The following is a 24,309-nucleotide window of genomic DNA, read 5'->3' as shown; positions in this document are numbered from 1 at the left end:
ATTAGTATATCGACTGTTAACTTAGTCGAAATTATGAATTTTTAATTCTGTTTGCAGTATGTTGTCTTTCTGTTTTGAAAAGGTGTACATTTCTCTAAACTCGGTATGGAACCGTTGTATGTAGAATATTTAGCGAATTAGGTAATTGAACGATTCACTTGACGAATTGGGTAATTGAACGATTCACTTGACGAATTGGGTAATTGAACGATTCACTTGACGAATTGGGTAATTGAACGATTCACTTGACGAATTGGGTAATTGAACGATTCACTTGACGAATTGGGTAATTGAACGATTTACTTGACGAATTGGGTAATTGAACGATTTACTTGACGAATTGGGTAATTGAACGATTCACTTGACGAATTGGGCAATTGAACGATTCACTTTGCGAATTGGGTAATTGAACGATTCACTTGACGAATGGGTAATTGAACGATTTACTTGTTACATATACATATTAATGTATATTTAGAGGTCTGATCTCAAAGAACAGATGCTCTCTCCTTGCCTGTGAGTAACGTCACCTGTTTCTGTTCTACTTTGGGGGTTCCCCCTGTAATAATAACATTACAAGGAATGTTTTGAGGCGACTTGTATTGGTGTTGTGTGTTCGACTCTGGTATATCAGCTTTAAAACGTTATTTTCTTTCGCCTCCTTTCACATGCCTAGCCTCCTTTCAACCGTCTCCCTCCTCGTCCATTTTATTGCAGTCCTGCCCAGAGCACAATACGCAACCTTGGAAATGTAAGTCTCCCAAATATCAACCCTCCTCACCTCTTGTTTCGTTATGTATTTTGCAGACCGTAGCAGGCTGGAATTTGCTCTAAGTTTCCCATGGCATCAGCATCTTCGGATACCAAGAAAAAAGGAGAAAAGTAAGCTTATCCTGGCGTGGAGAACTTTTACGAGAAATTTTCTCACTACGTGCACAAGGATGCTTTCTCTTCTCTCTTCAATCGTCTGCATCCTCTTCACCTGCTTTCCACGAAAAGTGCGTCGCAATGTTATAAAGGGGTGCTCGCAATCATCTCAACGACGAATTCGTCTCCGGAAATTTCAACGCGTGAGAGACACTCCTTAATTGTAATTGCTGTTGCTGGAAAAGGAGGAAGAAATGCTCCAGACCTTTCTCCAGGATGCTGCACGGAGATGTGCAGCAAACTTGCAAGGAACTGCATGCCTAAACATGTTCTAATGCGATGGAAATTTCCCCAGAGGTGCTACGATGCTAATTTTAATAAGGTCAAATAGTCTCTTCGGAGAAAAAAAGTCCAATGTAGTAAGCGTCGGTGCCAGGAACTTATCAAAGGAAGCTCGAATCTTGGTGTTCTGGGAGCCAGTTCTATACGATAGCTTTATACTTTCCTGCATAAATGTTCGTTTTGATAAAAAGCAATGACAGACAGGTGTTTTGATCCCCACCAGTTAATTTCTCGGATACGGTACTGCATGTAAGCAAGGAGATTTTCTGGGTGAATAGCTGCGCCTACGAAGGAAGTGACATCTATTATTGATCTAATGCACTAATCAATCTTCTATCGCCCCAAAATTCTGTACTGCTATTCTCGTTGCAGCTTTGCAATCAAGGAGTCCCGGGTTCGTATTTCACATGTGCACATTGAAATAGAGATTGGGGGCGTGGTTTTTGTATGAATGCTCCCTATTGGCTAGCAGACTGCCTCAATGATATAGGATAGGACACTGGCATTCATTTCATTGACTTGTGCGAACACTTTCTGTAAACCACAGACTACAAGCAGAACCATCTAGTGGGAAAAATACAACGCAATCGGATAGTAATCAATACTCGAAAAGCGAGTAGACTTTCTTATTGGAAATAAAAGCGGCAATAATTTTTAAAATGTTGCGTTGGATGAAAATTCTTATAGGATTATTTAATATATTGGGTCATTTTCCGCTTTTCGTCAGATGCAATCAAGGAGCATTTTTAATTCTTACTTTAAAAATCTGTCAAAACCTTGTGTACCGTCAAAACAAATTTCGACAATATAAGCGCGCGGCTATTTGTTTTGTAAAAAGTTGTTACAAACCAGATATTACATATTGGTAACAACAACACAAGATGAAGAGAGAGGAGTTTCAAAAAAGAAACGTAGATGGCAGCACATAGTGAAAAGATAACAATAAATCGCTGGAGGATAAGTATGGATTTAGTGAAAGTGAACTACAATACAAAGATGTAGAAAAGATCAAAGCAATGTATAAAAAGTAGAAAATAGATGGGAAAGGAAAATATAAGTGGTTTACATCTTCCCACAAGTTCAAGCCTGTAGTCAATTGTTAGGCACGCCATAGAATTACTCAATAAAGAAAAAAATAGACCAGCCAATCAGAAACTTCTCCATTACAAGCCACGCCCAAAATCTCTATTTCAATGTGCATATGTGAAATACGCGTCCCGGGCTCGATATCCGGTGGAGGCAGTGGTTCGGATCTAACTTTAAACTGTAGGTCCAGTCCCAATTAGCCTTTCTATGCATAAGTGGACTTAAAAGGAAATTCAAATAGTACTGTCTAGTCCTGCTCAGGCGATCCAGATATAAAGGTTATCCTAAGAGTAACCAGAACATTCCGGAAGTTTACTGGAAATGCCTCATGACTTAAAGTAAATTTAAAGACTTCTTTAAATTAGTTTTATTTTAGAGATTCATTCATTCATTCATTCATTTACTTTATTGTACTTCGCTTTTCTGCCACATGTGGCTAATCGCGAAGATGAGAATGAGTGACGATATGATGGAATTGATGAAGGGAAAATCACAATGAACCCCAGATTGGGAATTGAACTCTGAACCCCTGACGAGGTAACGCGCTGTTCTAACCACTCCGCCACGGAGGTTGACACTTTAGATATTGACATGTAAGCTTGAATTGTTCATGAATGATACAAGAGGCTTTTTCTTGTGAAATTAATTGACCCAATCGGATATTTGGTAGTTTAAACAACTGAAGGTAAGGGTAATATAACAAGTATTTGCAATTTCGAGAAATTCTTGATTTTTCCTGTCTTTGCCGTTACTGTGACTAGCTACCAACAAGATGCCCTTCCTTTCTAGCTGAGTCAAAGTAAAGGCTTCATTTTCCTTTGCAGCATTTTGGGAGAAGTATGAGTACAGTGCATCAAACTATAGGCAATGACGGATATTGTCAATTAATTACTGTATTCTGTCCCGGGAATCTGTGGAGCAAGTCTCGACGCAAGTAGTGACTCGAGAGGGCTCGACCAATGAAAACGTCGTTTACAGTAGCGTGTACTGCTCCGCTCCGCCCACTTGCTTTCTCCCCTTTTCTACCGTTATACGCTGCCTTGCTTTAGAGATTTCAAGGATAGAGTATAGTTAGGAAGAAGTTCCGTTACTGCATTTGAAAACCTTTACTTTGTGAGACTTAATTCACATTCATCGTTAAGAGAAGGTCCCCAATATACCTTGAAAGTAAGGATACGTTAGTTAGTCACAGCAAGCGGTGCATAAAACATCTCTCTCTACGCCAAGAACTGACACCATTCATACTTCGCAATTTGCCTCCAGAGATTGATCCAAGATAACGCCAGTTGCATTTTCCATCCTCCTGCACCACTGGATTAATTTCTCGCCAATAGATGTCACTGCATCTTATTGATTCTAACTTCCTGACGGTTTCAAAGAAATTGAGGCCATCCAATATTCCTCAATTAAAGTTCTTGTTTGCATTACTGAATCTGGTTGTAGACTGCATTGTTTGCACTAGCTACTACTTCTGTCTTATCCTTACGGCATCAGCATTTTGCAAAGTACGCAGGAGAGAAGTTTCCGCTGAAGTTAATAAGACCTCGAGGTAGAAAGGAACTCGGGTCCGTGAATAGCAGAGTGTACGAACCACTGTGCTCCATGCGAATTGTGTTTTTCGCTGTGAGGCTCATGGTGTTTACGTGGCTCTCAACTCCTGCTGTAGCGAGGCTCTTGAGCGCGTGGCCTTCTCAGTCACTGGGAGAGGTGGGGCGTGTGGCCTTCTCAGTCACTGGGAGTGGTGCGCGCGCGAGGCCTTCACTCACTGGGAGCGGTGCGCGCTCGTGGCAGTCTCATCGCTGTGAGGGGAAGTTCGCACGACAGCTACTATACTCAACCCGGGGAATCTCTGGAGCAAGGCCGAGCAGAAGGATATAAAGGGGGTGAACGGAGCGAATCAGTACACTCTGATACAAATAGCTGGGACCTGCAGCCGCTTTAACCCTCCACGCAATCCTGTTCCCTCACCCGTGTTCATTGGTGGAGACCTCTCCAATCACTACTTGCGCAGAGACTTGCTTTCGTTTGCTTGCTTCAGATAATCTCAGGACAGAGTATAGCATAGCATTGTATTATTCCACCGGATTAGCAATGATTGAAACTTAAACAATTGTTCTCATGTAAAGATTCCACTTCTTAAATTTCCAGAAAAGTAAGGAAAATAGATATTTCCCATTCTACTTAAATAGGAGAACATAATGTTTACCCATCTCTCTTCTGGTGGTGTACATTCAGGAAGCGTTAAGCGTTGGTATGGTATTATTTAAATATGCGCCATAGGAATCCTAGACCTTTTCTGAAAGAGCATCACTGAATAGTATATTAACATTAACCACCTTGATTTGTACTACTATTTTATTTAGTAGAGAATAATAGTATATTTTTTTGAAAATTGAGCGTAAGTGCAATAATTACAAAACGGTGCTACATTACTTTCTTCAGCTGTTCAAATTAGCAAGTGATTAAGAATGAATGAATGTAGTTATGAAGAGATGCCATGTTTTTGCCTTTGAAATCTTGTGGCACACATCTAGGATTCGTAAAAAGTAAATTAACGTTTTTCCTGTTCATTCTTTACCTCATTAGTGTAGAAGTGACACGTGTTTCAACCATTTCACGTCACGCTGCAACATCCACGTTTCTCAAATTCGTAATTGCTGCTTTACACGTGACAGCTGAATGGGATGCTTAATGTGATGGACCTGCCTTCACTTTTAGCTCAGTTAACATCGAGGGAAGAGAGAACACCCATTATTTGGACATTTCAAATGAGCTTAATGCGGAAAGTAAAGTAGAATTGAGTTAGTGCTGGCGCGCATGGCCTTTTGACTCGTCAACAGTAATCGTGTAGAGGGACGATGCTTCATTTGCCATCGTTTAGTTCGCACAAACTGGTGCAGATGGCGGTTTGGGGGGCCTTTTCCAAGCATTATGACCTCGGCAAAATGCTTCGTGTGGAATTGCGGACGATTCAGTGCGAATGCATGAGTGGAGATTAATACTAGCTTACTACTAAACCGCACTTGCTTCATGCAGTAACAGGAAAGCTAGTGAATCAGAGGGGCAGTTACTAGAGAAAGCTAATGAGTTATTCGTTGTAATTATTGCTGTTAGCCTAACAGGAGCACTTAAAAACTCAGGAGAGGAATGTTTCTAAAAAGGAAATATTACTGAACCTTGTAAGCAAAGCATCTCGCCTGCAGCAACCACAAGTTGACATATTTCGGTACATACCCAGATGTCAACCTCTCTTCCACATACTAGCATGTGTGTGTTGTTGTGTTACCTCCTATACAGGGTGTCTGATAAGTCACTCCCTATTTTTAAATTGTTAAAATTTCTTTATTTATTAACCAAATTGTTTACAACTAGTATTATTGGAACAACCCACAGCTTCACTTTATGCACGATGGAGCACTTGGATTGGCAGACGTGGTGCACATGACTGGCCTGCCCGCAGCCCTGATTTAACGCCCTGTGATTTTTTTCTAAGGAGGAGGTGTACGTACAGTCACGGACAATGCCGGTTTGTAACGATTCCATTGAAAGTCAATGTATTCATTACAAGCCGGCAGTATCCGTGACTGTACAAGAGAATACCAGAGAATTTGGATGAGCTGGAAGCAACAATATCCGATGTGATAAACAATGTTCCATGAAACGTTTTGCAGGCAGCAGTATCGAACGTACCACTTCGCTTAAGGAAGTGCATAGAGAATGCTGGGGCTTATAGGAAAATTTAACAGGATGTGAAACAAAACCTCAAGGAGTGTTGTTTCTAATAATACTAGTTCTAAGCAATTTGGTTAATAAATAAATAAATTATAACAATTTAAAAATAGGGAGTGACTTATCAGACACCCTGTACATCTGTCAATCTATCCTATCTATCTATGCTATATCTCGTGTATACTGAACTGCGTTTAGCAGACTATCGAGGCTTTGGTGTCTGAACTCAGGGCCAGTAAATGGGTGTGGGGGTGCTGTGCCCTACCCTTGTGTGTTTGTGATTGTTCTTCCAGCCGATGAGTGGCTAGCGTCTCGTACTTGTATGCGCCAAATTTTACAGACCAAGAACTGAAGGTGTTTTTATAAACAGAGTTCACTCACAGTAATCAAGAATTATAATATTTTATAGGATGTGCTCTGTAATGTAGATGTTGCTTGGCAGATATTTGAAAAGGTTTCCACGAGAATTTGCATATTTTTCAAACCTCGAGGAATGCAAAAAATACAAGATTCAAAATACAGGGTGTTTCCGGGCTGGTGATACAAACTTTCAGGGATGATCGAGAAGGGCACATGTATCAATTTCTGATAAGGAACCCTGGTCTGGAAACGACTTAGTCGAAAGTTATAAGCGAAAATCTCTGTGTGAAGATTTAATACGTTTATTACCTGCAGAAGCCGCTACATTCACAACAGTTGTTCAAAGACAGCTGTGAAAAGTCTTGTGTACGAGACACCTGTCGATACTGAAGAGGATCTCCTGGCAAGAATTCTCGCTGCCTGTGACGTTGTTCGAACGAACCCGGGGTTGTTCCAACGGGTACACCAGGACTTTTTGCTACGATGTCGTGCCTCCAACAAAGCTAGGGGACGCCACTGTGAACAACTGTTGTGAATGTAGCAGCTTGTGTAACTTGTGCAGGTAATAAAAGTATTACATCTTCATACACCGATTTTCGCTTATAACTTTCGACTAAGTAATTTCCGGACCAGGGTCCCTTATCTCAAATTGATACATGTGCCCTTCTCCATCATGCCTGAAAGTTTCACCCCTGTATAAGAGCAGAGTATGTTACGGAAGCAATATAATTCCTTAAAAGCTGAATAAGAATGTCCAAAGAGTGCTCTTTGGACATTCCAGTAATAGTAATAATAATGATTGTAAATATTAATCGAAGTTTGTATTTCTTCTGTTACAAAAGACAAATATTACACAAAAGGATACTTGATTTAGTTCTGGATTCATTTGTTTCATTTCCTTTATTTGACTTCGTTTTTTCTGCCACTTTCGGCTAATTTGCGAAGATGGAGATGAATGATGATATGATGAAATTGATGAATACACTCTCACAAACATCCATGCCTAGGCCAGGATTCTAACCCGGGACCCCTGCCGTTGTAGCGCCTTACTTGATTTAGAAATATTTCAAATTTGTATCTACTTATTTCTGATAAAAGCTATTTCTGAGTAAATACCTCTCTGATATTTTAAATCATGTACGTTCTTTGTAGACTATGAGTAAATGTATATATTCCACAGGTTTGTCACACTGTGCATTCAGTTGCTTTTAATCTGCTAGCTGCATATTACTGGATGAAACGAGTTCGATAATTAATATGATATTATTAAATTGCAATCAGTTAATGTGCAAAAAAATACGCTAACTCTATATTCCCATGTGCGAGTGATTGCTTTTCAATTTCCATTAAAATTTAATTAATTGACCATACCCTATGAACAGCAGTGTGTTTTTTTAGTATACGTGATTAACAATTTGTACACATTGTTTTACGTTAGTACATGCATGCGCGTGCACGTGACATATCAAATTCTAATTACTTTAATTCTAAAAGTCTCTCTTCCAGCAGTTATATAATGACACCATTCACAAGTAGCTATAATTCAATACTTTTTTGTGAAACGTAACCTGTTATCCCCCCATTATGCACCCACATTTTCGAGGACATCATGAATAGAAGCACTTGTGAAATGAGCTATGTTTTACTTCATTTGGCTATGAACTGTGTTTTTTAATGATTACTCGATGTTATAATTTGTTTAGATTTTTCACTAATTCGCTGGGTTTTTTTTATTTCACAGATGGGGCTACACAATGTTCATCTGAACCTCGCCGAAAACCATGAATGTTCGACTTGAGAACATCACTCTACTGGCACGCTTCCATCTTTTAATGCTGCTCATTTGGTTTGCTTGACGTTCGACGTAAGCCTCTTGCGTGTTTTTGCCTAAATGAAAACATGGAAGATACAGATTCATAAAAGATAATTGGTTCAGTGCGTAATGTGCGTGGTATCATGTGTAAGATGCGAACGGTTCGAAAGTGATCAACGTCCTTGGTTACTCTCCAGCACACGTTGTTGTTCCACACTTGTTAGTTTCTTAACAACAAAGAACATGTTCGTATTGTGATTCGTCAAAGCATTTTCTTCAGTGTTGCACCTGTCATTTTCTCATCAGAAGGTTCTCGAAGCAGTGTATAGAGCATCTCTTCGACAGTGTTTTCTTAACGCTGCATTAGTTCTTCTGTAGTGGTATTGAGTGATCAACAGAATATGGAAGTGAAATCCACTTCATTTCGTCCTCTTGCCGTATCTACGCCTAATTGAAACTTCTGTTAAGAAGAAGTCAATCATAGCTCAAACAGACTAGCCATGGAAATACTCAGGAGGAAGAAAGGGTTTCACACGCTGCAAACGTCTTGTGATAATCGCTGAATACGTGGCTGTAAGATGTGAACAAGCAATGTTAAGATCTATCTTCCGAATTTTGATTCAGATGTGCTCATAAGTTATGGAGAAGAACAATACCGCAAGGGGGTACAGGTACGAGCAGTACCATAAGCGCCCCAGGACAAAATGTTCGACCTGTTGTAAAGGGTTCACCCGCGGTCTCTGCAGTAATCTTGGTGTCTGTGCCTTGCTCATTGGGTACACAGTTCTGGGGTCCTTTCTGTTCCTCGCCATCGAAGGCAACGCCTCCAGGCACCAGCCTACGCCACCGCCTCCTAAGAGACTCAATATCACGTGGTTGAGTAGGATAACAGACGAACCCAGGAAGAACACAGTGGAAAACATATGGGACATTACAGTGAGCCTCAATATATTGTACAGGGAAAACTGGACCCGATTAGCCGCCGAAGAAATTGCAAAGTTTCAGGATTTTTTAGTGGAACGGTTGACGGAGGAGCTAGCTACAAAGGAGGAACCTATTCCGCCGTATGAATGGAATTTCGCCAGGGCCTTCCTCTACTCTCTAACGGTTCTAACGACTATAGGTAAGTTTAGAAATATTTTAGTATTAACTCTTGCTATATAGTGTGCGTGTTTAGTGGTTTAATTTGCTCAAGAGTTGTCGAAGGTGAACTCTGCAATTGTAACTTTCTTGTATGTTCAATTTACTAGTCTTGAATTTACTTTACAGAGAGACACCCCATTTTTAGTAAATACTCCAAGGGAGAATCTATTGCAAAAAAGTCATTATTGCTAAGTTTCTTATCGTAGAACCTGACTCCCAACCATGCTTTACATCAATCTCAAGGTGTAGAACGCGAATATGGATTACAAAAATATCCAAATTTTGCTCATATTTCAACGTTTCTAAAAGTATGTGTGCACTGTATTCATCACTTCCGAAACCTATGTGAATGAAGGAATCGCCTGGGTTACAACTTGGCAATAAAACCTTTGAAATTCCAGTCTAAGATGAAGCCTAGGAGGAGTTTCATCCAAGGAGAGCAAGTATATGGTTTTGTGAACCCAGAAAATTGATGTATTTCGAGCTGAAAAATTATTAATATTTAGATATCTATAGTGACTGGAATTACATTTCAGCGATATCTGTCAACGCGTTTGAGTGTGTCAGACCACAAATTATAACCCCTATGTTGATGTTCGACATTCAGTCGACAAAACGCTTTGAGATGTTAACTACGAAAATCCGCTACAATTTTAATACATATTTTGAACTACAGTTCGCAGGTTAGAGTTTGAAATAAAGTGTATACCTGAGTAGAAATGTGGATGGAAGAAGGGGGTGGTAAGTCGCTAATTTGTTGGCAGTGTAACTGCACTAAAATAATAGTAACTTAGCAGCTAGACTTCAGAGAAGTGCACAGGTATTGAACTTAAGCTAAATTAATGATCGGTTGATGTGCGATCAAGTTTATTACAACAGAAACGATGAGCCTATTCACTGGAACAGCGGTTATCACAGTTATTTGTTTATGTAGTCAGGGCCTTTCAAGAAACAAAGCTGCTTTTGTGCCATTACTAAGTATATCAAGCGTCTCTCCTCCTCCATTCCTCTCACTGAACTAGAGAAGAGTTGTACACCAGCAATATTAATATCAACAGAAAACCGTTTATATTTATCTCCGAAAAATTGCGCTAATATCTAGAGATGTGCATTCCTGTATCTTCACTCCTAGCCAGGAAATTCCAGAAAACAGAATGAACAATATACTTATTGGAATTATGAGATCAAGTCCATGTGTCACGTTTCACATTTTTCGAGTTCCCCTGAGAACAACACTAAGACCATAAATAAATATCTACCTTTTTGCTGTCTGATCTTGCACTTCGACTTAATTTAATATCATATGTCAGACCTTCTTTGTCATCCCTTCTCCATTAACCATTCTATCCAGTTCATCTTTCAGCACACAGTTCCTTCTTAGCCAGTTTACAAATTTTGATTATTTCGATTCGTACATTTGCTTGCATCAAAAGTTTTCATGGACAACACGAAGACGCTGATTGTTATGGAACTGGCATTCATATCGTTAGTACACACCGTTAACTTTCAACAAGGACTTAAGACTCGCTCTGTGTGTGAAAAGCGATGGAAAATCTAGTAACGTTCATCATAACGGCTTACTTCCATCAACTTCATTCGTCTCCAAGGAGGTATAGATTATATTTTATTATCGTACCTAGCCTCCAAATATTTATGTGGGTACTGTTTCGGTAATCACTCCGCTGTGAAATCCATCCTAATAATATTCCGAAGACTTTTCATTCAATTTGACCACTTATCAATCATTAATATTACTATAGTATGTTGTTTGTTGCTTTCTTTAATGATTCCTTAACTGCCTTGCAACCTTTACAGAATCAGGTATTCATTTCATCTACATTCACTGTATTTTGGAAGCTTCGTGCAGTCAACCCCAGTAGCTCATGCTATTAAAACATAATCCATCTGTTTATTTTTCATTCGGTAAAAAGGGGTAACCTTTGAGGAGTGACACTATTAAGGTCCCCCTTATATCTCAAGAACTGCCTCTCATTCAAATCAACTGGCCCAGAACCCAAGGATGAAGTCAAACCGTACTTTTAACCTGTAACTCAGACTTCGAATTTTTTTTCTCTTGATGCAAGATAATTGATAAATCTTTTGATTTGTATTCTTTGATGACACATCCCCTGGAGGATGCTCAAAGACAGGACTGTATATAATATACATTTTTGTTTTTTGTTTCCATCCCTTTCACGTGAACCGTCTTTTTCATCCTTTTAATAAGCAATTAAACTCTTTTGATTTTAATGAAGTTGTAACATTAAACGTGACCTTCTCTTTGTTGGGCATCATAAGTCAGACGTTTAGTAAGAATTCTTCTTCAATTTCCTGTGAAGTCCATTATGTTTTGTTAATTTAAGTGGGTTGGAACGCTGGTTCCGGTGCAAGGTGAGGACTCATCACGATGCTTGAACGCCTACAATTTTTGATAGGTCTTCGTGGCGTAGTGGTTAGTATAATGATAAACCTTTAAGAATACTTTCTTTAAAATAATTACTCCTTGTATACAACTCTGTCCTTGAGACATTCCTTCTTCTTATTGAGGAGGAGCCACCTCCTTGACAGAGAACTTTACAAAGCCCGCTACGACACGACACCAGGGGTCCTGAGTTCGAATCCTGGCCTGAGCGTTCCATGTGAGTGTCTTTTCATTAATTTCATCATATCACTCATCCCCATCTTCGCGTTTAGACAAAAGTAACAAACATCAAACCCTATTGAGCAGAACTCATTATGCTGGATGCCATCGATTTAAGATATACTCTGTCCAGGGAATCACTGGAACGAGCCAACGAGAACTGTGGAAAAGGTGGGGGGAACAAAACTGCAGCTACCAGCTATTGCAGGAGGGCACACTGCATCCCTTCGCCTACTCTCCTGCTTGAGCAGACAAGGAATATTAACCTTGTTCTATTCTCCCCCAGATTGGCAAATGCTAGACTGGAAAGAGTAATTTATCAATTTTCTAACTATACTTTAGTACACTTAGAGAACGGACTAGTTTACCATTCTATCCAGCCTAGTTCTAGCCTATTATGTGGATTCTAGATTATCTTTGTTATTTTGCATTGTTCCTTTTCAAGATACGAGCGCCTAGTAATAAAGAGCCGTATCGTTAATACGCTTTGGACAACAATTGACCCTTAGGCGAACTTTCGGGACAGCCTTTGTTATCCCTTTTGTTGGGGAAGCACGACGTTTAGCCACCTACCCGAGAGCTTCATCATTCTGGACGTCCCGGACACTACACCAGCTCCATCTGTACTCTCGCGGGGATGATTCGACAAATGACTATCGCATGAAAAATCTCTGGGTGTCAGGAGCTACTGAAAAAGCTCATTCCATCGCCGGAGGGGTTGGGCGACGGGATGTCTTTGTGTTCACTGAGGGGGAGTTTCTCAATCGCTCCGCACAGCGGCGCTGTCGGCGCTCACGCAATTCGGACAAGAGATTCATCACTTCCAGTGTTGCCGCATTGTTCTCGCTAAATCCACTGCCATTTTAGGTTATTGCAGATCGTCACTACAAACCAGTGAGTAAAATTGCTCTTAGGGAGGAAGTTCCCGCATGATTGGGAAGCACAAGACCCCAAACTTTTGTTTTAATTTTATAAATTAATACCCAGATGCGTTGTTTGTAACGGTATGTGCATTCATTGCCCAGATAGGCATTTGAAACTCACCTAACGCACCCCAAATAAATTACCCTCCGCACACCTATGCTCGTTAGTCTGTAAATTGCAGTCCAGGGAGGGAAGTTGACATTTAGATGTATTGTCCCTTACACCCCTCAAGCCTGGACTAGAGTGTATCTTTAGAGAGAAAAGAAACACAAATTTTAGGATATAATTGGTTCATATAAGTTCAGTGTACCAAGTTGTATGTTTTTACGCATCACACTTGCTAAAAGAACGACACTGATACTCATAGTAGATATTATTTATGTTGCAAACAAGTTCTCTTCAGTTCAGCAAAATTTTAAGAGACAAGCTGATGTAGTTCCTGAGATACAGCGCTCGCACAATCGGATACCCCTTTTTGTATTGGCTGTTTAGTACCGTAAGAAGCTGATAGATATATATTGAGCCTGTTACGCTGCATTTTCCACAACTCTGGGTCTCTTTCCGGAACGAAAGAAATTCCAGTCACGCAATAAAGCCAGAATTCTTTCTACCAGCTCCTTCTCACACCAGTTTCTTTTCATTCTTGAACACCTACCGCTCACGTGTTGTTCCATATCTGCTCGACTGGAATTCCAAGATGGCTGTATCTTGTCTTTATTTTTCCTCTTCTCTTTCTCTCTCTCTCTTTCCTGTCGCCCCTTTTTCTCTTAATTTCATTCTTTAGGAGCCACAAAATGTAGTTTCGCAATTTAAGGTAACGAATGGCATTTCCTGTCTAGTCGAACTTCAGAACAATGACAATAGATGTCCCTGGAGTATGCCACAGACTCGCTCCGCCATACTAATTCTTCCTGCGGGCCTAGTTTTATAGTCTGTGAGCGCCCAGGTTCACTTTCTTGCAGTAACGAGACGTGAGGGGGCCGAGAGAGGGATAGAAACAAGGAAACTCGAGTGTAAAAGAAGATTTAGGTTAAGGGAAAAGGAAGGAAGAAAACACAAGAGAAGCTGGACTTTATTTGTCATCGTGACGTTAGTTGTAATCGAACTTGTTTTTGCTGAGGTATGAAAAACAAAGACCAATACACAGTGCTTGCAAATTCTGATCGTCTTTTGTTATTCGAGAAGAGTACAGAGTCGTTACCATTACAAGGGGAGCATTTTGTTTAGTGTTGCATTTGAATGAAATCGGTCAACGTGCTTCAAAGATGGCGGATGTGTTGGTGTGCTCGAGATTTTTAAGTCAAATCTATAACTCTGCTGTATTTTATGAGATATGGAAACAATTTTCAAGCATCACTTTGTATATAATTTGATAATGAGAGATTAGGGGGGTGGATTAGAGGAGGGAAGTCACAAATGTGGCCTAAAGTTAGAGCTTCTCATCTGAATTTTTCCCATGCAACTTAAGTTCAAATCACCAACCCTGAGACCTTCTGTAAACAAAACCATGTGCATGCAGAAAGCATTGCAAACTCATAGAAGTAAAATAATCCACACGAAAACCCAGTGTTCTTACGCGATTCATTATGTAAGGTAAAACAACGGCCAATTTGTAGTATGGGATACGCTGCCGAAAATGACGTCTCACTTTAAACCCAATGCTCTTTCATTTGTACTTATTGCTTCACCTTTATGGTTAACTCTTTGCACCGGTAATCATTTCCCATAAATTTGGCTTTCTTCTTGCATGCGAATTGAATATATTTTACTTGCATTTTTTAGACAAAATTATATAACATGGTAATATATATTTCTAAGGTTTGATATAGATAGGAGTGTATTTGAAATTTGTTTGTAGATTTTATGTAAATTGTATCTTATGTAAATAAAATATATAATGGGCATAAACAGCCATACGCAATGCTGTGAGTCCAATAAAGATATTGATGATGATGATCAAAACAAGACAAAGAAAGTTCGTAAATTTATTGCGGTTGGAAACTTTGACAAGCATCCCAATAACATTTTTTGTTCCGCCAATATAGTGCACTTCGTAAAATAACTTGATGACATGGCAAGGCAAGATAAGTGTGAACATTTTGTAGGAATATGCATTGTAACTTTCAATAAGCTTAGGGATTTATGTACATAATGATATTTTATAACATTGGTTATTTTCTAAAAATAATCATGTGAACAGCAAGGAAGTAGTGCCACTTTCAACATGGCGAGTTCTATGCGTGCGGGAAGGTCTCCGTGTTCAGTGATACATCGAATCGGTGAGACGGTTTGTTTACAGAAGGTCTCAGGGTTGGTGATTTACACTTTAGTTATTTGAGTTGATTCATTGATTGATTTGGTGTATAAAGTCCACTTTATGCACAGTAAGGTTAATCGAGACTGGTTCTACGGTTGAAAGTGGAATCCGAACCACTAAGTGCCTCCAACGGGTATGGAACCCGGGACCAGTTATTTTAGTTGATTTCACATGATTTTTTTATATTTAGCGCCGCGTTTCTGCCACATTTGATTAATCGCGACGATGAAGATGAGTGATTATACGATGAAATTGATGAAGGGACACTCGCGAACAACACCCATTCCCAGGCAAGGATTTGAACCCGAAACTCATGGCGTCGGAGCGCACTGTGCTAACCACTCCACCATGGAGATCGGCAAGCAACTAATCAACTTGGAGTTGTCTAGTATTGCATTTGAGCAAGATTGGTGAAGACATTTTCTGGCTCTGAAATGCACTATTTAATTTGCAGCTCTAAGCAATGACAATAGGTGTGTATTGTGTGCCACAGTCTTGCCTCGCCATATTCCTACAGCCCTGGTTTAATTGTTGTAGGTTCACCCCCCCTTATTTACACCGTTTTCTATCCCCTTTAAGCCGAACACGACGATGAGGAAGGACCAGTATATCACAGTATGTATATATACTATTAAATCGCACAAATTTTTAATATAGATAGATGTCACTCAGTATATTTTTACTTGTACTTAAGAACATTTAAAATTTCGTTCCTGCAAAATCTCTGTGTTAAACTCGAAGGTACTTACGTTGAAATGACGTTAGACCGTATCTGTACTAACAAGCGCTGAAAAATTCTTCGCTCATTTCTGTCCCTCATTCTATTATGCTCGTGGAAGAACTATACCCCTCCTCATTTCCGTGAGCACCGAAAATTCTACAAAGTAGGTCCTTTGTTAACCCCTCCATTTTGTACCAGAAAGAAGAACGTCCCCTCGCTCTTCATTTTGACGGACGGCGTTTTGTCATTGTTCTGACATTACATGCAAACCCCCCTTCCTCCATTTTAGCTTTTGTTGCGGGCGGTTCTCTCATCTCCCGCAGTGGCGCCACGGTCGTCAACTTTTGCCTAACCTCCCCACATCGGGGACGGCACAACTTTAAATTTCCATTACGACACGTTTTCCCCGAGACGGCTGGGGATGGGGTGGCTCGGGACCCCTCGCTCGTACGTCACGGGAATCGCCCCGATCACTCTTGGCCCTTCATTTTCTCGCTGCGGGCCGTTTGTTATCCTTCGCGGTTCTGCAACCCAGCGTTGCGTCCTTGTATGGCGGGTTATCTAACTTCGCGTCAGATGCACGCGTTTTCAATTCCCTGTAAGTTCTTAAGAAGAACTTGGCATAAACAACATGCAGTACTGTTGGGCAATGCTGCGATGTTTGAAATTAAACACAGGGATGCTTCTGAATAAAAACGCACGATTTTTATGTAATAATAATGCACAAAACCCCTTGTATTTGTAGTACAAAAATATGAATTCACCCGTGGCGTAGCTAGGAAGGGTCCATGGGGGTTGAGTACCCTTAACCCATTTCTACACTCCTACTAAAAAGCCAGATAAATATGATAATGGTGAAAAATTGTACTGAATATCTAGAAGCTGACCATTATTTTACCATAGAAGAAGTCTCGACATATCACATCATGCTTCTATATTTTAAGAATTATTAACGTATGGATTGAAAAAATTAATATAGTAAGAAACTGTCAAGTTACGGAAACGTGTTTATCAATAGAGCGTTTTAAAGCTGGCTACTTCTAGCATGCTTTTGGTAGTGAAATATAATTATCCAATTATCCAAAATGACGCCAACAATTTTTACGTCAACACGAGAATGTGCTATAATGCGATATGTCTACAGAACATATGGTTTATACTATAAACCAAATATAAATCTCCCAACATTATAAATTATCTTGATCTGTAACCTGAAAGAAGGTCTTAAAGAATACAAGTACGCTTTCATTATCTATTTCAGTTGGATCGGATGTTTCATGTCCATGCGCTCTCTTTATTTGAGATATTAAAAATTGCTTGGAAAGCGAGAAACATTTGGAGACTGTTTGGGATCAAGCATTTAAAGAAGAATATGTACTGCCTGACATCTACCGACAAAAAATGAAGTATTTCGAATCATACAACTTGATTCTATAGGGTAGTAAAATGTTCTGGAAGAAAGCTTACAACAATCACTTCCTGTATAGACGTAATGGTAATTAACACATTAACCATGACTGGTATTAACTCGCATTATTTAAGAGTATGCGGAACAGTTTGCGTGAGGCTCTTTCCTCCGCGGCAATGTTGCCAACTTAGCTCTCTTTGAGCCAGATACTCTGTCATGCACTCGTTTGGCTGTGAACTGGGGTACCGCCCCATACCCTACTATGATGTTCAATTTTACTTCAATTTCTTCTACTCATCTCACATTGTCATTGTCATGATTAACCTAAGTGACCAGAAAAATTGCGTAAAATAACCAACATATAAATACAATTTAATGATACAACTGGACTGTGCCCAAAATTTCGCTTCGAAAGAGTGAATTCGATACGTTCTCTTCCGCACCCCCTCCCGCATAATGATGTAATCAGAAGTTTCGGTTCCTCCTCCCCAAAAAACTCTCTCTAAAAGCCTATTCCATTTTGTACATAAATTGTGTACAAAAGATTAAAGTAAGTACCAAAAATTACACTTTTCCATCAAAAAATTGCAAGTTTTCCCGTTCAAAAATTGCAAGGTTTTCCGTTCAAAAATTGCAAGGTTTTCCCGTTCAAAAATTGCAAGTTTTTCCCGTTCAAAAATTGCAAGATTTTCCCGTTCAAAAATTGCAAGTTTTTCCCGTCGAGGAATTGCAAGTTTTTCCCTCCAGGAATTGCAAGTTTTTCCCGTCCAGGAATTGCAAGTTTTTTCCCGTCCAGGAATTGCAAGTTCTTTCCCGTCCAGGAATTGCAAGAGTAGTGGTTTTGATGCTATAACCAGGACGAGAAAGTATGAACCCCCCTCAGGCAGATTTGTTTACACTTAAAACAAGCTCAACATGAGCATATGAGCTTTTTGCTCAAGTGTGGAACTCTGTCTAATCCAAGATTTTTGTAAAAATGCCCTCGGGAATTTCCCGGGAAAGTATGAGCCCTCTTAGATTGAAGTGCCTACACTTACAAAAGGCACTTCTGTGAGATTGTTGTCCATAAATTTGTTAAAAATATGCCCCTCTTGATATTTTTTTTGACCACACTTAAAACTACGCCAAGACACCCACACCCACCCACATACACCCACACCCACCCACACCCACCCACACCCACCCACACACACCCACACCCACCCACACCCACACACACCCACACCCACCCACACCCACCCACACCCACCCACACCCACACCCACACCCACCCACACCCACCCACCCACACCCACCCACACCCACCCACACCCACCCACACACACCCACACCCACCCACACACACCCACACACACCCACACACACCCACACCCACCCACACCCACCCACACACACCCACACCCACCCACACACACCCACACACACCCACCCACATACATGCAAACATACATACAAAATATCAGTTGGGTTCAGCAGTGTGCATGGAATATAGCATGCAATACTTCACATATAAACATACAGATAATTCTTCTGCACAGTCATCAACATTTCCAAACAAAATTGATTGGAAATATTTGTGTGATTGCCCCTGTATAACTTAGATTGCAAGGCCATATTTTGTAATTTTGTAGACCAGAAGCTGGATCCTGTGCTCCAGAAACAGGCTCTCCACAAATTATGTGAACATCATGGAGCATTTACAATTTTGAGAATCTCAATTTAAATTCAGGAACAAGAGATTTGGATTTGATGTATCTGGAAATATCTTTGCATCTTGAATCAACCTGCAAACAATATTACATGTTAGGCTGGGCTATCTCAACAGCAGTAAATATTTACCAAACGTTTCAACGTTAAAAAACAATCAGAATAATATCTTCCAGGAAATATAGATACCTGAACATGCAAACATATTTTGAAAGAAGAAATATTGCAAGATATATAAAATCAGACCACCTGTTGGATTGTTTTAGGGAAAAATTTGAAAATCTAACAGAGTATGATTTTTTTAAAGTGCAAAATGAAACAGAGGCAAGATGGGTACTTGACAGTGATGTTGGGTTTGGGTATGTGAGCATAGAATTGGGTTCTGAATATGATGATTTTGAATCCAATACATACTGGCATAGAATTGATGCATACCTGTTGCATTGTTGTTGGGGAAAATATGTTGCTTTTTTTACAAAAAGTACTTCAAGTTTATAAAAATTTAGGTTTTACAAATTTTTTCATGATCATAGAATTTATACAAACAGCAGGTGGCCTGTTGATGACACAACAATTTCCATACTTGATGAGGCAGGAAAATTGGATGTAAATTCTGGTTTATATTTTAATGAGTTGATTATGTACCTGCTTAAAAACAATATCAATTCTGGCTTATTCAATACAAGATGGACTTAAATAATTAGAGTTTTTACACAAAATATTTTTTTTGTAGATGGAACCTCCACCAGATTATAATCCATTCTATGGAGATTATGTTTACACAGGCCCATTGTTTGAGTATGTTGTTTCTAAGATCAGCATTGATTCTGTAGTACAGTATTGCTGTGGAACATGTTAAGTCCCTGGATTCTGTCACACCTATTCTAATACAATTAATATTACAAGGCACGCATAAAATCATAATTCCAAGCGATGGCATGGATTCCACGATTCCATATCATACATACTGCAATTGGAGCTTCAACAATTCGGGACTGTGCAATATATTGTCTACAAATGTAGGAAAAATAATATTGTACGGGTTGCAAACAAAACTCCCAATTCAGGTTCCTGAAATTTGAAACAGAATCCAAACTGTCTGGAAGTTCATAAAAGTGAAGCCATTCTACAAGCGGGTCTATCTCAGCTTCTGCATGATATATTTGAGCAAGAGGTGATGTGTTTATAATATTTGTTGGTATAGAGGTTTGTTCTGAGTACAATTAAATCTTGAACAGCTCTGCTGCATGTTGTGATGATGAATATCTAGTCCCTAAACCTAACAGAGCTGTGCAGTGATGTTGTTATTGGGAACAGGATTCAAATCCTACACAGATTTATGGATAGGAGTGATTGCCATGAAATTATATCTAGATCCCTGTGCAATAATGCTGTTATTGGGAACAGGATTCAAATCCTACACAGATACAGATTCTTGCTGAGCTTAATAGGTGATTGTCTGCTGTTATTAGGTACAAAATTCAATTACACAATAATATCTATATAAATAATAATGCATACAGAACTGTGGTTTCTATACTCAATATCCCTATACCTGACAGCGGTGATGCTGTTATTGGGAACAAGATTCAAATCCCACACAGAAACAGATTCTTGTTGAGCTTAGAACTATTATGGATAGGTGATTGCCATGAAATAATATCCCTATACCTGACAGAGCTGTGCAGTGATGCTGTTATTGGGAACAATTTTAACAGAGCTGTGGTTTCCATAAATCTATACTCAATATCCCTATACCTGACAGAGCTGTGCAGTGATGCTGTTATTGGAACAGGATTCAAATACTAAACTTAGAACTATGCCATGAACAAAACTGTGCGGTGATATAATTATTGGGAACAAGCTTCAAATCCCTGCACAATGCTGAGCTTAGAGTGAAGATACCAGTGATATAATTATTGAGAACAGGATTCAAATTATGGATAGGTGATTACCATGAAGATACTCAATATTTTTGTTATTAGGTATAAATATTATTTTATTCAATTCTTCACCTCCATATCTATAACATCTCTGTGTAATTCCATAACAGTTCCATGATCAGCTCACAAACAAATCTCATCTAACAGTTCCATAACAGTTCCATGCTCAGCTCTGTGTCTGTGTGAGGCAAGCACAGCTCTGTTAGAGATTATTTCATTCTTCACAAATAAATCTCATCTAACAGTTCCATGCTCAGCTCTGTTTGTGTGGGGATTTGTGCCTAATAACATCAAAAACAACACAGCTCTGTTAGTTCAATTCTTCACACCCATATCCATAACATCTCTGTGTAATTCCATAACAGTTCCATGCTCAGCTCTGTGTCTATGTAGAGCAGATAGGGATATTATATAAATTTAAAAATTATTTTATTCTTCACAAACAAATCTCTTCTAACAATTCCATAGCAGTTCCATGCTCAGCTTGTATCTGTGTGGGATTTGTACAGCAATATTAGAGACAGAGTAGATGGGTATAAATATTCAATTCTTCACCTCCATATCCATAACAGCTCTGTGTTTATAATAGATCTTCACATCTAACAATTCCCATAACAGTTTCATGCTCAGCAAGGCTCTGTGTCTGTGTAGTTTCATAACAGTTCCTGTGTGGGATTTGTACAGAGCACAGCTCTGAGATAGGGACTAACAGTTAGGGTATAATTAATTCTTCACATCTAACAACTATAACAATTCCTCCTATCTATTGAGTGTCTAGATGTTATTTCATCCCTATGCCATGACAGTTTCAACTCTCTATTTGTGTGGGATTTAAAGCTTGTCCAATTCTTCACATCTCCCAATGTGTGGCATGAAATTGTGTTTTTTGCCAAAAAAAAATCTCAGCATGGCCCTGTGTCTGTGTGAGATTTGAGGCCTGTTCCCGGTATAGGTAGATTTGAAATAGGATCTGTGCCTCCCGGCTTGAGAAGAAAGGGACTATGCATATTGTTTTGAGGTGGGATCTGAATCTCAGCAAAAGCCCTAATCACAGTGGAGCTGTGTCAGGGATCATAATTGATAGGATATAATTGTATTCAGAACAAACCCCCCTATAAGATATGATAACTTTCAAGCTCTGCTGTTACAAACACTTCCCTGTATACATACTGGGCTATCACTATAATAATATTTGCCACATGTTCTGTGATTATAAGTAATCTTGTAATAATTATTCCTGTCGGTGATAAAAATATTGTTCAATTCTAACTAGTTCAATTCTTCACAATTCCATAACAGTTCCATGCTCAGCTAGCAGATAGGGATATTAAGTATAAATTTAAAAATTATTTCATTCTTCACAAACAAATCTTATTTAACAATTCCATAACAGTTCCATACTCAGCTCTGTGTCTGTGTGAGGCAAGCACAGCTCTGTTAATAAATTTTATTTTTTCCAATTGTATAATTGAGCATAGCAAAAAATCTCAGCATGGCCCTGTGTCTGTGTTTGAGGCCTGTTCCCGGTATAGGTAGGTACAAATCTGGCAATCACATAGGATCTGTGCCTCCCGGCTTTGAGATATGCACATTGTTTTGAAACCTTACTGGGTGGGATCTGAATCTCAGCAAAAGCCCTAATAAAATATAATTTGGATGTGTTTCTGTATTTTTTAAGCTCTGCTGTTACAAACACTTCCCTATATACATACTCTGCAACATATGGGCCATCACTATAATAATATTTGCCACATGTTCTGTGATCTGTAATCTTGTAATAATTATTCCTGTCGGTGATACAAATATTGTCACAAATTTCCTGTCTTGAGGAAATATCAACAAGGCTTATTCTTCACAAACAAATCTCATCTAACAATTCCATGCTCAGCTCTGTGTCTGTGCGAGGAGATTTGTACCTAATAACATCAGTACAGCACAGCAGCTCTGTTAGAGATAGGATGATTTAATTATATTATTATTGAAACATCTAGAAATTATTCTTCACAAACAAATCTCATCTAACAATTCCATGCTCAGCTCTGTGTCTGTGCAAGGATTTGTACCTAATAACATCAGTACAGCACAGCTGCTCTGTTAGAGACAGAGCAAATAGGTATAAATATTATTTATTTATTTCTTCATAACAGCTCTGTGTCTGTGTGAGGCAAGCACAGCTCTGTTAGAGATAGGGATATTGAGTATTGAAACATCTAGAAATTATTTTATTCTTCACAAACAAATCTCATCTAACAATTCCATGCTCAGCTCTGTGTCTGTGTGGGGATTTGTACCTAATAACATCAAAACAACACAGCTCTGTTAGAGACAGAATATTCAATTCTTCACAATTGCATAACAGTTCCATGCTCAGCTCTGTGTCTATGTAGAGCAAAACTGTTAGAGATAGGGATATTAAGTATAAATTTAAAATTATTTATTCTTCACAAACAAATCTCATCTAACAATTCCATAACAGTTCCATGTTCAGCTCTGTGTCTGTGTGAGGCAGCACAGCTCTGTTAAATATAGGAATATTAAGTATAGATTTAAATTTCATTCTTCACAAACAAATCTCATCTAACAATTCCATAACAGTTCCATGCTCAGCTTTGTGTCTGTGTGGGATTTGTACAGCAACATAGCTTTGTTAGAGATAGAGTAGATGGGTATAAATATTATTTCATTCAATTCTTCACCTCCATATCCATGAACAGCTCTGTGAAATTTATTCTTTACATCTAAAAATTCTCTTAACAGTTTCATGCTTAGCAAAGCTCTGTGTCTGTGTAGATAGGGATATTAATATTTTATTTCTTCATAACAGTTCCTGTGTCTGTGTGGGATTTGTACAGAGCACAGCTCTGAGATAGGGACTAACAGTTAGGGTATAATTAATTCTTCACATCTATTGAGTGTCTAGATGTTATTTCATCCCTATGCCATGACAGTTTCAACTCTGTATTTGTATGGAACTTTAAAACTTGTCTGAAAAGTGGCAATCAATGCCTATTGTTTCTATATAAACGTTTCAACGTATGTTGAAACGTATGTTGTGAGTCAACATACGTTGAAACGTTTATATAGAAACAATAGGCATTGATTGCCACTTTTCAGACAAGTTTTAAATTCCATACAAATACAGAGTTGAAACTGTCATGGCATAGGGATGAAATAACATCTAGACACTCAATAGATGTGAAGAATTAATTATACCCTAACTGTTAGTCCCTATCTCAGAGCTGTGCTCTGTACAAATCCCACACAGACACAGGAACTGTTATGAAGAAATAAAATATTAATATCCCTAT

At 39.0% G+C, this 24,309-nt stretch overlaps 1 protein-coding gene across 2 annotated transcripts in view; it reads left to right on the top strand.

The window, feature by feature from the left end:
* The window catches only part of LOC145992220 (potassium channel subfamily K member 18-like), a 435,658-nt gene that overhangs the window by 321,265 nt on the left and 90,084 nt on the right, over positions 1–24,309 (top strand). For both annotated transcript variants that reach the window (XM_083128547.1, XM_083128548.1), the window contains exon 2: positions 8,126–9,320. In XM_083128547.1, the coding sequence (XP_082984673.1) occupies positions 8,837–9,320 (484 nt within the window). In that variant the 5' untranslated portion in view covers positions 8,126–8,836. The remainder of the gene's footprint in view (positions 1–8,125; positions 9,321–24,309) is intronic.

This window comes from Lepisma saccharinum, chromosome 9 (genome assembly GCF_977018435.1).
Source record: "Lepisma saccharinum chromosome 9, izLepSacc3.1, whole genome shotgun sequence".
Lineage (NCBI taxonomy): Eukaryota > Metazoa > Arthropoda > Insecta > Zygentoma > Lepismatidae > Lepisma > Lepisma saccharinum.
Note: the sequence above shows the minus strand (reverse complement) of the source record. Positions and strands in the feature narration are given on the sequence as shown.